Source organism: Bos indicus x Bos taurus, chromosome 14 (assembly GCF_003369695.1).
Source record: "Bos indicus x Bos taurus breed Angus x Brahman F1 hybrid chromosome 14, Bos_hybrid_MaternalHap_v2.0, whole genome shotgun sequence".
NCBI classification, from domain to species: domain Eukaryota; kingdom Metazoa; phylum Chordata; class Mammalia; order Artiodactyla; family Bovidae; genus Bos; species Bos indicus x Bos taurus.
In genome coordinates, this window is record NC_040089.1 from 45974588 (window position 1) to 45988695 (window position 14108).

Here is a 14108-nt window from a genome sequence, read left to right on the forward strand (position 1 = left end):
ATGTATACCTGTTGCCAATTCATGTTGATGGATGGCAAAACCATCACAATATTGTAAGGTAGTTATCCTCCAATTAGAATAAATTAAAAAGCAAGTACACACCTGTCAGGAAAAAAAAAAAAAAGGTCTCTCTGGGCTGGATGTAAGATTTGAGAGTCATGGGCAGATTGATTGTATCAGAAATGATGGGAAGGGATGGGACTTGTTAAGGGAGAAGTGAGAGCTGGGAACAAAATATCTGCTTGACTTCTTACTGTTTGCTCAATAAATATTTGTTGAATATTGAGTGGATGCTCGAAGAATAGGGAAGATTCAGAAGCTGGAAGGAATGAATGAACAGTGTTCCAGATGGAAGCATAGATACAAACTGAACTGCAGAGGTTGAAATAACTGCATGTGTGGGAGGCAGTGCCTAAGTTGCCTGATTTGGTATTATCATCTGTAATGTGGGGATTAGTCACTTGCTCAAGGTCGAACTTCTTGAAACTGATGCTTCCTGCATTTGTGCTGCCGTCTTTCTGACTTCGGAGCTCGGGATTTGCCACCATACCATGGTCCCTCTTCCCCAGATTATTTCCTATAGTTATAATTCCACCCCTCAACTTGGAAATGTCTTGTTTCTTCCCATGTAGACCAAATGAAGTATTGTCTTTCATGGACACCTTCTTTATAGGATCTGTTTTCTGAGTTAGATTTCTTTCCTCTTTCCTAGCTCTCCACTGCGGTTTGAATCCACGGGGTATTGATCACCCTGCCCATGGTGAAGGTATTAAACTACAAATTGAAGGTGAAGGTGTTGAGTCTCAATCCATTAAAAATAAAACTTTCCAGAAGGTGCTTGACCAAAAAGGAACCCCCAAGCGACTGCAGACAGAAGCCGAGACAACTAAGGTAGGTGATACTCCAATGAGATTCTGAAGCTGCAGCTTCTATATTTTGTGGCCCAGCCCCAGGGAAGAACTGACAGTACTTTCATTAATTATTGTTGGTGATTCAAAAATCACTGCTCCTCGACTACAAGTAATAAGAAATGAAAATAGTGACTTCATCACCTTTAGAGTGAAATCAAAGCACATTTGTGGTCAGTCTTAGAGCATGAGGCTCTGAGGATGGTATAGGACGAGCTCTAGGGATGAGTGCCTGGACTTAACGATTTGTTTACCAGGCTCAATCGATCATTTGATAATATTGGACAAGTCATATGACTTTCCAAGCCTCAGATTCTTCACCTATAGAATGGGTACCAGCAACACTATCATTTCCATCAGGTTGAACAGATGAAATAATACTGTATATGTACAAGTATTTTGTAAAAGGCTCAGTTGGCTGCATGAGTATGAGGGGATTTTGCTGACCATCACAGTAACAAGTGATATTTTATGAAATATATACATATATTCCAGGTACTGTTGGAAGGACTTTGACATACTGGCTTATTAGGTTCCGGTAACAATTCTGTCAGGTAGACAATAGTAAACAGGACCCTGGTTAAAGATATAGTTGCTCTAATTTGTTGCAGTATTCTTCAGTCCTTTAGTCTTTAATATAGATGTAGGTACAAGACACACAGTGGTAAACTGGGAGTTGAAGGATAGACGATTATTTAGTAAGAGCAGCCTCTTTCAAAGGTTTTCCATCATGGAACTGGCGCTGTATGGGTCTTTGTCTGAAACCGGTGAAGATGCTTTTGTTGGGGGTGTATGTTAGTTTGCTCCTTGAAAATTGAGAGAACTTGTCTTCCTATGGTATTTCCTTCGAAGAGATTTCCTTTCAAATGTTTGTTGAGGAGATGAATATATGCATGCCTTGGAAAGCAGATGTTGCAGTCCCCCAAGAAAAGCCTCAAGTAGAAAGGTCGCTCGGCTGTCATACAATAACTCCCTCCCACTCCCGTAAAAAAAAGAAAAAAGCCTTCCAAGATCAGATGTGAATTTTTCTACCTTGTCTGTACTTTTGGATAATTACCAATTACTTTAGTGTAGATAATTAAAAACTGATGACAAAAGAGTATGTGTGTATCTGTGTTGTAGGGAGTGGGGAACAATTAGCAAGGGAGATATTGCAGATATTTTGCACATTTTAGCTGAGAGAAATTACACCTCATAGAAAATTGGTTGGTTATTGTTATGTGAGAGGAGCTGGGAATAAGTAAGCCCTATTTGGCGTGCTGTGATTCATGGGGTCGCAAAGAGTCGGACACGGCTGAGCGACTGATCTGATCTGATCTGCTCTGATTTTGACATCTAAATCTGGTCAGCCAGTGGTTGATTCCATCTTGAAAGAGTGAGGAAAAAAATATCTTAAAGGTCTTCTTTAACTAGGAAGATAAATGGTTTATTTGAGTAGGATCTTTTCAGAGATGCGTAAAATATTAAATATTACAGTGGAGGAAAAGAAAACATTAATTGACAATTGCCTGATTTTAATTCAACTTTAATTTAATTAAATTAATTTAATTCAACTTTTCCAGATTCTCTTTTATTTGCAGAACAGATTTGGTGATATAAGAAGTTGGATTCAAACCTGATAGGATTTGGTAACTTCTGAATTACCTGGAATGTGTGATGTGGTAGTAAAACCAGTCTTCATGTCAGTACCTTTTTGCCTCTAGTTCACTTTACATTTGCTTTGCTGAAAACCTACTTCACCGAGAATGCAGTCATCTATAATGAACCTTTCCTCAGGTTTAGACTCTGGTTGCAAGCCAGATTTGTCTGAGATTTTCCAGGTTGTCTACAGTGAAACCCCCAAACTGAGTTGAAAGGGAATTCAGAATGTCTTCACATTGACATGTTTAGGAGTGAACAGACTAGGAGCTCTTGTTACAAAGTATTTATTTTTTCATGGAGGACTTGATGACAGTGGTGGTTGCTGGGGAACAGGGGCAAAAATAAAAATAAGGATTACTCCAGACCTGCAGTGTCACATACCCCAGAGATTCTGTACCACCGACAGTGTGAACATGTTCTGTGCATGTATGGACACACTGAGATGTGCCTTTCGGTTGCACTCCAAGGGTTATTGGAGTTGTGAGTCATCCTTTTTCCTTAGGTAAATAATTGAATCTCTGGTAACTTGACCTACTTTACACTTAACTTAAAAAACCTCTAGCTACAGATGCATCATGTAAAGCCACTCAGAAATGCAAATCCATACAGATTTTCTGGAGGACAGTCTGATAGAGTTATCAAAATTTTCAATGAGTGTAAGTTTTGAGCCAGTGATGCCCTCTCTAGGAACTTGTCCTAAGGAAATAATCACCCAAATGTGCAAAGATGGCTGCAGGAGAATATTCACTCTAGCGATGTCTATAATATGAAAATAATGTTCATTCATAAAACTTTGGCCAAAGAGACTGTGTATTCATGGAATTGAACAAATTCTATCTTTTTAAGGGTGATGGAGACCTATGTATATTTATCTTAGTTTGTTCGGAGTGCTATAAAACACTTTAAACTGGGTGGCTTATAATATTATTCAGCTGTATAAAGGAACGAAGTGGAATCATTTGTAGAGATGTGGATGGACCTAGAGGCCGTCACACAGAGTGAAGTCAGTCAGAAAGAAGAAAAGAATTATTGTATATTAACACATATATGTGGAATCTAGAAAAATGCTATAGAGGCCTTCTTTGCAAGGCAGAAATAGAGACGTAGAGAACAAACGCATGGCCCCTAAGAGGGGAACCAGGGGGTGAATTGGGAGATTGGGATCAACATATATGCACTATTGATACTATGTATGAAATAGATAACCAATGAGAACCTACTGCATAGCACAGGGAACTCTCCTCAGTGCTTTGAAGTGACCTAAATGGGAAGGAAATCTAAAGAGGGGATATATGTGTACATATAACTGATTCACTTTGCTGTACAGGAGAAACTAACATAGCATTATAAAGCAACTGTGAAAGGAAAGTTTTAGTCACTCAATCGTGTCCAACTCTTTGCAACCCCAGGGACTGTAGCCCACCAGGCTCCTCTGTCCATGAATTCTCCAAGCAAAAATCCTGGAGTGGGTAGCCATTCCCTTCTCCAAGGGATCTTCCTGACCCAGGGATTGAATCCATGTCTCCCACAATGCAGGCAGATTCTTTACCATCTGAGCGACCAGAGACTATGCTCCAATAAAAATTAAAGAAACTGGATGGCTTATAAACAACAGAAATTTGTTTCTCATAGTTCTGAAGGCTGGGAAGTTCAAGGTCAAGGTACCACCAGCTGGAGTGTCTGATATGAGCCTTGTTACCCAGGTCATAGACATCCATCATCTCACTGTGTCCTCACATGGTAGAAAGGGACCAAGGATCTCTCTGGAATCTCTCTCATGGGGACACTGATCCCATTTGTGAGGGCCCCGCCCTCCCAAAGACTCCTCCTCCTTACTATCACATTGGGGGCTAGGGTGTGAATTCTAGGGGAACACAGATTTTCAATCTGTAGCAGTGTTTATGCAGGAAAATGAGCGTGCTGCTATTGCAGTAGGGCGAGAGGAAGACGGGCAGGTTCCTGCAGAGTGTGTAACATGTTCCCATTTTCCTATAAATATCTTTTCCCCGTAAAAAGGCATCACCGAGTCTGAAAGACTTCATTCCATAATTGTTTTTATTTATTTTTAAATGGTTTTTAATTTATTTCAAAATTTTATTTTTATTTCTATTTTAAATTAATTTATTTTTATTTATAATTGTTCTATAGTATTGTGTTGTTTTCTGCCATACATCAACATGACTCAGCTATAGGTATACATATGTCCCCTTCCTCTTGAACCTCGCACCTCCTACCCGATCCCATCCCTCTAGGCTTGCACAGAGCGCTGGGTTTGAGCTCCCTGTGTCATGTAGCAGATTCCCACTGGCTATTTTACGTATGATAATATATATGTTTCTGTGCTATTCTCTCAATATGTCCCACCCTCTGCTTCCCCTACTGTGTCCACAAGTCTGCTCTCTGTTTGAATCTCCATTGCTGCCCTGCACATAGGTTCTTCAGTACCGTTTTTTAGATTCCATATGTATGTGTTAATATACAATATTTGTTTTTCTCTTTTTAACTTCACTCTGTATAATAGACTCTAGGTTCATCCACCTCATTAGAACTGACTCAAATGTGTTCCTTTTTATGGCTGATAGTTAAGTCATGTATGACTCCTTGAGACCCCGTGGACTACAGCACACCAGGCTTCCCTGTCTTTCCCTATCTCCCAGAGCGTGCTCAAACTGACGTCTATTAAGTTGTTGATGCCATCCAACTGTCTCGTCCTCTGTTGTCCCCTTCTCCTGCCCTCAGTTGTTCCCAGGATCAGGATCTTTTCCAGTGAGTTGGCTCTTAGTATCAGGTGGCCAAAGTGTTGGAGCTTCACCTTTAGCATCAGTTTATCCAGTGAATATTCAGGGTTGATTTCCTTTAGGATTGACTGGTTTGATCTCCTTGCTGTCCAAGGGACTCTCAAGAGTCTTCTCCAGTACTACAGTTCAAAAACATCAATTCTTTGGTACTCAGCCTTCTTTATGGTCCAACTCTCACATCCGTACATGACTGCCGGAAAAATCATAGCTTTGATTATACAGACCTTTGTTGGCAAAATAATGTCTCTATTTTAATATGCTGTCTAGATTTGTCATAGCTTTTCTTCCAAGGAGCAAATGTCTTTTAATTTAGTGGCTGCAGTCACCATCTGCAGTGATTTTGGAGCTCAAGGAAATAAAGTCTGTCACTGTTTCCATTGTTTCCCCATCTATTTGCTATATGCTGATGGGACCAGATGCCATATTAGTTTTTTGAGTGTTGGGTTTTAAGCCAGCTTTTTCACTTTCCTTTTTTACCTTCATCAAGAGGCTCTTTTGTTCCTCTTTGCTTTCTGCCATTAGAGTGATGTCATCTGCATATCTGATGTTATTAATATTTCTCCCGGCAATCTTGATTCCAGCTTGTGGTTCATCCAGCCTGGAGCGTTTCACATGAGGTACTCTGCATTTAAGTTAAATAAACTGGGTGACAATATTCAGCTTTGACATACCCCTTTCCCAATTTTGAAACAGTTCCTTGTTACATGTCTGGTTCTAACGGTTGCTTCTTGACCTGCATACAGATTTCTCAGGAGACAGTTTATATCTAGAGCTGAGATTATGGGGAAATTTTTCTTCTTCTGCACTCAGAGTTTCTTTTTAATATATGTACTCTTTTAAGCATAAAGGAAATCAGTCCTGAATATTCATTGGAAGGACTGATGCTGAAGCTGAAACTCCAATACTTTGGCCACCTGATGCGAAGAGCTGACTCATTTGAAAAGACCCTGATGCTGGGAAAGATTGAAGGCAGGAGGAGAAGGGAACGACAGAGGATGAGATGGTTGGATGGCATTACTGACTAGATGGACATGCGTTTGAGTAAACCCTGGGAGTTGGTGATGGAGCTTGGCGTGCTGCAGTTCATGGGGTCGCAAAGAGTCAGACACGACTGAACAACTGAACTGAACTCTTTTAAGCATATTTATTTAAAGCTCTTTTCAGGTTGCTCATTAGCTTAAGCAGCTCAGCTGTGACTCTTCCTATTTGTTGAATTGGTGTTCTACCTTTGAGGGTGTTGTTTTTCCTCCCATGGGTCCGAAGTCTTGCTGAATGATTTGCCAAGGAGGAGAGTTGTCTTGGGAAATATGCCGTGTGTTGAGGTGCTTTTGTAGTCTGTGTGCTGTTGAAGCAAGCACTGATGAGGTGCTTTTTGTGTTTGTCTCTTCCTGAACTGTTTGGGAGGTAGCATCTTTGACCAGGTGTTTAATTATGTCTCAATCTGATGTTGTCTTTGCTACTGATTATGCAAATAAAGTCCCCCCAGATGTGCTCTCTCATCTGCAGCTTCACACAGGAGCCTGGTTCCATCTCCCTGTCATGCCTATGGGCTCTGCCATTCTGGGTCTGGCCAGGCAGGGCTTTGGAACCAATCCCTATTCCAGATCTCCAGGAGGCGTCTTTAGCTTCATCATTCCTCATTGCTATGAGCTCTTGGCACCTAAAGATATCTCTTCCTTGATTTCAAGTATGGCAATATATAAATTTTAAAATATATTTTCTAATATCTTTACATTTCTAGAGTCTGAGAGGGGATTGCATAGCATAAGTGTAATCTACCATCTTGACTGTGAAATTCATATTGCTTTTATAATTAAAAAATTTCTCTGTCTACACATCCTTGGAAAAAGCATCTTTTTGTTTCTTTATCTTAAATGTGATTTGGGGACCCTTGCCCTCAATGACTCAAAAGACTAGAGCTGTAATTCTAGAAAGAGGGTTATCTATGTCATTGGCTATCTTAAATGAAAGAGAAATGAAATAGAAATCAATAGAGAACCAAGCTCACTTTTAAGCCTTATTACTGGGTAGCATAGGGTCTAGTTGGGAAAACAGAAACAAAAACAGATACATTTGATGTGTGAATTTGCAAAAGATATTTGCCAAAGGGAGTCCTAAATGCCAGTGAGGACTTGGGAATCCAGAGAGTATAGGTGCCTTAGGGATCAGTGTCTTGGCTAGCACAGACATAGAACATCACAGAAAGTTCTATTGGACAGGCTGCTCTGATCTGTGGAAGCCATTGAAATTTTCTGGTTATAAGAGTGAGTAAGATGAACAGATGGAATTGTGTGAACATTTTCTCTGACTCTTGTCCTTGGGCCTGGGGGGACATGTGCTTCAATCATAAGAAAAAATGTGGAAAGGGGAGTCTGTTTTGAAGGTTATATCCCTCAATTGTCCGATGGTTGGAATTTGCGTTTCCATAGCAACTCAGGATCTGGATTAAGATCAGCCCATCGGTAGATAGCATGCTGGCTGTTCCCTACCTTGAAATTCTGGACTGTTTTCCTCACAAGTGGCCTAAATACAGCATTGGGAAATTGAAACTCTTGTCTTCTAGACTTGATCTTCTAGGTGCTTATGAAGAAATTTGCCCTGTGTTTTCATGCCTATAAAGGAAGGGTTTCATAAAGTTAATCTTTATTTTTTCATACCAGCAATGCTGATTCACCAGAGCATGTAAAACAGTGAATCAGAATAATGATCGAGAGTCTTGATGACTTTCTGTGTCTCTTGTTTAGATGTGATTGACTCCTATGTTTTTATTTATAAAATCTCCATCTTGCAGCTGAGAAAATGAAGAATGACTTGCAAAACTTAGCTTCTGGCTAAAAAGTGGAGAAACATGACTGAAATCTAAGTATAATGACTCTAAAACCAGGATTTTTTTCATCTCTTTAACATTAAATGACAAATGATTGATTGATTTTGGAAAGAAAAGAGAATCTGTTATACCGAGAATCAGGCCAATGAGACAAAAGAAGAGGTTAAAACACTGCATGTATTCTTTCTTTCTTGGGGAGAAATGCAGTAGATCCTGATTGCTATATTATATAAGGCAGAAGCAGTGCCAGCATCCAAAGCAGTGAATAATTGCCCACATTTGGCTCTGGGATGCATTATGTGAATCTTTGGCAGCAGATAGCCTTTTCTCATTAGGCTAATATTAGATTTAGTTTGTATTTCTTTGGCACAGAGTTAAAGGAGCTGGCCTGGAGTTTGGTGCTGGAGGCGGGAGGAGGAGAAAGCCTGGTGCTTGGGATAAGCCACAGGTGGATAAATGAGAGCTGACTGTAGGGCAGCTGGGGGATGTTTGTTAGAGTGGGAATGGAAGCATAATCTGGGATTGAAACAGAAAGCTCGGAGAATTCTGTCTTGGGTTAAAGATGAAGGGGGATTGTACTTAACCTTGATCAAATCACATTGCTCAGCTGCCTCTGAGAAGGCCTACAGCAATTTGGGGATAGAATGATCTAATTCTTGGCTATCTGTGTTTCTTGGCTTGGGGAGTAAGAACATCTCCAAAAGAGGCTGTCAACCCAATGTACTGTCACCAGTGATAGGAAAGGACATAATGCATGGGAAACATAATGACCACATACTTAGTTAAGAATTGTCAGGGGTCAGAACAAGAGAGAGAAGCCAAGATGACGTCATGCCGTGTGAGCTCCAGGCCCCTCCTGCACAGGCACTGAACACTTGGAAAGACCTCAGGAGAAACCGCAGTCAACCCGTGTTGGAAAAGGTAAGCATTTACAACTGAAGTGCTGAGCTCTGAAAAGTGTGACAGTGGAGCATGCATTGGAGCCATAGTTTCATGGAATAATCAATCAAGAAGGCAGCTTCGGGAGCATCCGACTACCTGGTTTATTGCATAGGTGGTGGTGAGATGACATGCCTTCTCAAAATCTTGAGGCTAGTAGTGGCGCAGCCTGACCTAAAACATCATAATTCTGACACATGGCTAGAGCTTACCACTCTATACAAAACAACAGCTTCTTGCAGCCACTTGGTTGGCATTCCTTTTCTTGTGTACCCAGACTGCAGTGCATGCCATTTTGAGGATAGAATGTAAAGTTGGCCTCAGGGGAAGTGGTGCCCCTATCAGTGGGTGGATCAGAGCCCAGTTACAATTCCATTGACAATTTGACACAGTAAAGATAGTCTTTTGGAAGAAAGGGTGAGTTCTAGGGGTGGCTTGACTGGTAGCACTCTGCCCAAATGCTTTTCTTTTCCAGTCTGAAATGCTGGGGATCGATATGTAAACTTTTCAACTGTGACAGCAGTTAAGAGTCATGCCTGTCAGAACTGATTGAGAAATTTCACAATTGCCTGCATTTATATAAAGGCAAGTGTATAATTTGAACCTAAGAAAAAGACAAACATAAGAGGCACACGTGACAGCAGTGATCTGCTTCTGTGACTGTGTTGAAGAGACTCCGAGTCCTTGATGGGTGACACTGGAAAAGCCTAGAGGCATCTGAGAGCCCTGGTCAACTCAGCCAAGTGAAGAACTCAAGAAGAAGATAAAACAGAAGTTGGGAGAAGCTTAAGGCCAAGTAAGATGAAGAGCAGAAGGTGGTAGAAGAAAGCAGGGTTGGACCTTTGTCTGTACCCACAGCTTGAGGACTGACGCTTACTCCAACTGAGGGACATTGTAGTCCACCAGACACACAGCATCTCTGAACATATACACACATGTTTCCCCTTTTGACCCTCTCTCTCCCTGTACACACAGACAGATGCTAAGACATTGTTATAAAATGTGTATTGTTGCATACGATTTTCAAGTATATTTTGGCTTTCCTGGTATCCTACATCATAGTTGCTTTTGAACTATGAATACCTGGACTCAGGTGACCATGCGATTTGCAAACTTTGGCTATAAAAAGCCAGATAGTAACTGGTTCTTCATGGTGGGTGTTGCAGTCCCCATGTGACTTTGCGGAAGTGGATGTATTTCACTGAGATGCCTACAGGTGGACCTGTGTGGAGGTGCACGTCTGCGTGTCTTCCCTGCTCCACGATGTCTCAGTTGCACCTCAGCCAATGGGAGACACTGGACAGGTCGGCTTTAGACACTGTACACCCAGGATCTGGACAAATAAATGTTGGGAGAGGGTATGTGGGGAAGGGACACTTTAAGTCATTTTATAAGAATACCTTGCCTTCTCTTCTCTCTTCTCTCTAAATATACAAATGGCTAACACTTACGTTCTATTTGGGTATAACTTGCCAAAAGTTAATAGTTGTAACAGGAAAAACCGTGGTAATAAGTAATACATCATTTTAAACTGCCCTATTATCTCATGGCTCTTCCCAAGTGGCATTAGTGGTAAAGAACCCACCTGCCAATGCAGGAGATGTAAAAGATGTAGGTTCAGTCCTTGGGTCGGGAATATCCTCTGGAGGAGGGCATGGCAACCCCCTCCAGTAGTCTTGCCTGGAGATTCCCATGGACAGAGGAGCCTGGCAGGCTACAGTCCATAGGGTTGCAAAGAGTCAAACACGACTGAAGTGACTTAGCAGGCAGCAAGATATCACTCATATATTGAGAAAGAGAATGATTTTGTAATAATGATTGAGTTGAAAAAATAGTATGTTGCATTATGTAGGAAAAAAATGTGAATTGTAGAGGCAGTTCTGTTGTTCAGAGATAGATTATCCATCAACACATCATGTTCATTCTCCCCTTACTTCTTATTCTGAAATCTACTCATGTTCCCACATCTGCTGCTATCACTCGGACCCACCTCACTATCTCCTAACTGGCTTCCACTTCACTCCTGCCCTCCTGTGATCCTGTTCCCACACACCAATCTTGAATTAAAGGATACCACGCACCTTCTTAGCATCCTTTTCACTTAAAGTAAAAATCCAGACTCATTCCTATGGTGAGAATCCAAGACATTCAGGCTTTGTTTGGCCTCCCCAATCTCACCTCATATCAGATTTCCCTCTGGTCATCTGAGCTCCAGACACAGTTGTCTTTCTGTTTCTGGAATATGCCAAAGTCATGCTCTCTCTTGAACGCATTGGTACCTGCCATCCTGTCTGCCTATATTTACCTCCTTGATCAATGATTGGTTCCCTTGTTTCCCTGTCACATAGGTCCCAGCTCAAATGTTTCTCTGCAGAGAGGCCTGACCACTCCAGTCACGCTTTCTGATATCATGGTGTATCCTTCATGGAGCTTCTTCCTGTCTGAAATCATACTGTTTATTTTCTGTCTCTCCAGTAAAATGTAAACTCCTTGACAGCAGTGATCTTCTCTGTCTTATTCACTGGTATGGCATCAGTGCCTGCTGCAGTGTCCAGCACATCTTAAAGAATACGCTTCTGATAAATGAAATGTTAGTTGATATGACCTGGAAGTTCCTCGCCTCTGGGTCTTCCTTTCTTTTGCCCCGTAGTGTTTATCTTTGGGCTTCCCTGATAGCTCAGTTGGCAAAGAATCCACCTGCAATACAGGAGACCTTGGTTCAATTCCTGGGTTGGGAAGATCCATTGGAGAAGGGATACACTACCCAGTCCAGTACTCTTGGGCTTCCCTTGTTGCTCAGCTGGTAAAAAAATCTGCCTGCAATGCGGGAGACTGAGTTTGATCCCTGGGTTGGGAAGATCCCCTGGAGAAGGGAAAGGCTACCCACTCCAGTATTCTGGCCTGGAGAATTTCATGGACTGTGTAGTCCATGGGGTCACAAAGATTCAGACACAACTGAGCGACTTTCACTCACTCCACTCTGCTATCTTTATCCTCTGTAGAGGCGAGCAGGAAGATCCATCTTGCTGTAATGATTGTTAGTGGCAGAGGATGCTTTTCTGGATGGTGGGGGCAAGTGGAACATTGTCCACAGGACAAGCAAGGGTTGCATCCATAGCTCTTATTTACCCTCCTTCTTCACAGTTCTAACTTGTCCCTTAGGCTAGGGAAATACCTGTTTGTGGTCTGTGGTTGGCATTCCAAACTTGACTTAGTTAAAAAGTCTCCGACCTGCACATCCATCCCTCTGCTCCCTCCAGTGTTGGCCAGGATTCCACCCCTACCCACAGCTCTCTTCATAATCCTCAGTATAAGCATCAGCTGACTCCCTTAACTCTTCCCCCTTTGCCTTGAAGTCATAACCAGATGATAAAAGAAGGCAGCGGCTTCTCCTTAAATGATCAGGAAGTTTTAAATTGAGAATCAGACCACCAGGTATCAGACAACACCTCGAACATTATTGCCAGGGATTTATGAATGAGAAATAGTTTTCAGGTGTTGCTGTTACATGTGACCATACATATTTTGTTATAGCAGCTTGGGATGCTATAACAAAATAGCATAGTTTATAACATGGACTAGGTAGCTTCAGTAATAATGTCTCACTGTTTTGGAGGCTGGGAAGTCCAAGATCAGGAAGTCAGTCAATTTGGTTCCAGGTGAGGGCCCTCTTCTTGACTTGCTAATGGAAGCATTCTGCCGGTATCCTCACATGATGAAGATAAAGTGAGCTCTAGTCTCTCTTTCTCTTCTGAAAAGGATGCTGATCCTATCATGGGGCCCCGTCCTCATGACCTCATCTATACCTATTTATCTCCTAAAAGCCCTACCTCCAAATACGATCACTTTGGGGGTAAGAGCTTCAGCCTGTGAATTGAGGAGGGGCCACAAACATATGGTTCAGAATATATACCAAATGTGCATTTTGGTCAGACGCCAAGTGAGCAAGTGTCCAGTCACTATTTGGCTGAAGTTGAATATCTTCATCTTAGAAAGAATGTCTGGCATACAAGGATAAACCTGAAATACTGATAAGAATACCTATTTATTACAACTTAAATTTATACCAAGCAGATACTTTTTTAAATTGCTATTGTAGTGCAGTGGTATCAGAGTGGTATCACAAGCAGAGTCACAGCTATCGACTCCTGTGGTTTTTATAGTGCACATTTGTGATACTGAGAATATACTCTTCTCAACTGAGATCAGTGAAGGAGCAACAGATGTTTTGGTCAAGCTCTGCCCCTGCAGGCCATGCTAATGATGATGTTACCAAGTCATTGAACTTTCATCCTCTCCACTGAAAACTGACTGAAATGAAGACTTCAACTCTTGGGCTTGCCATGTTGGTTGTAGCTCATGAGGCAGTTTCATTGAAACAGTCCCATAAATGAAAGCTTAGGATTGTATTTAAAGAAGATACTTGTTAAGCGTTCTCAAGATTAAGCTGAATTGTATTGCCATCCCTGTGGTTTTCTCTCTTAAAAAATGTTTTCACAGTACTGTAAAGCAGGAATTTCCACTCAGTAGCTGGAATTCATTCATGTGCCCATCAGATCATGTTGTTCTCTGCTCAGACTCCTCTCATTGCTCCCCATTTTCTTTGAATTAAAAGCCAGAGTCCTTTCCGTGTCCTCCTGGGCTCTGCATGATCTGTTCCCTGGTAAGTCACTCGTGTCACCTCCTGCTACACTCTTCATGTTCAGGCTGCTTCTGGACTAAACTGGGTATCTTCCCACCTGGGTGGAGAAGGCAATGCCACCCCACTCCAGTGCTCTTGCCTGGAGATTCCCATGGATGGAGGAGCCTGGTAGGTTGCGGTCCATGGGGTCACTAAGAGTCGGACACGACTGAGCGACTTCACTTTCACTTTTCACTTTCATACATTGGAGAAGGAAATGGCAACCCACTCCAGTGTTCTTGCCTGGAGAATCCCAGGGACGGGGGAGCTTGGTGGGCTGCCGTCTATGGGGTTGCACAGAGTCGGACATGACT

At 41.9% G+C, this 14108-nt stretch overlaps 1 protein-coding gene across 5 annotated transcripts in view; it reads left to right on the top strand.

The window, feature by feature from the left end:
* The window catches only part of SAMD12 (sterile alpha motif domain containing 12), a 448963-nt gene that overhangs the window by 45952 nt on the left and 388903 nt on the right, over positions 1–14108 (top strand). For all 5 annotated transcript variants that reach the window (XM_027561273.1, XM_027561269.1, XM_027561270.1 and 2 more), the window contains one exon: positions 713–891. In XM_027561273.1, the coding sequence (XP_027417074.1) occupies positions 713–891 (179 nt within the window). The remainder of the gene's footprint in view (positions 1–712; positions 892–14108) is intronic.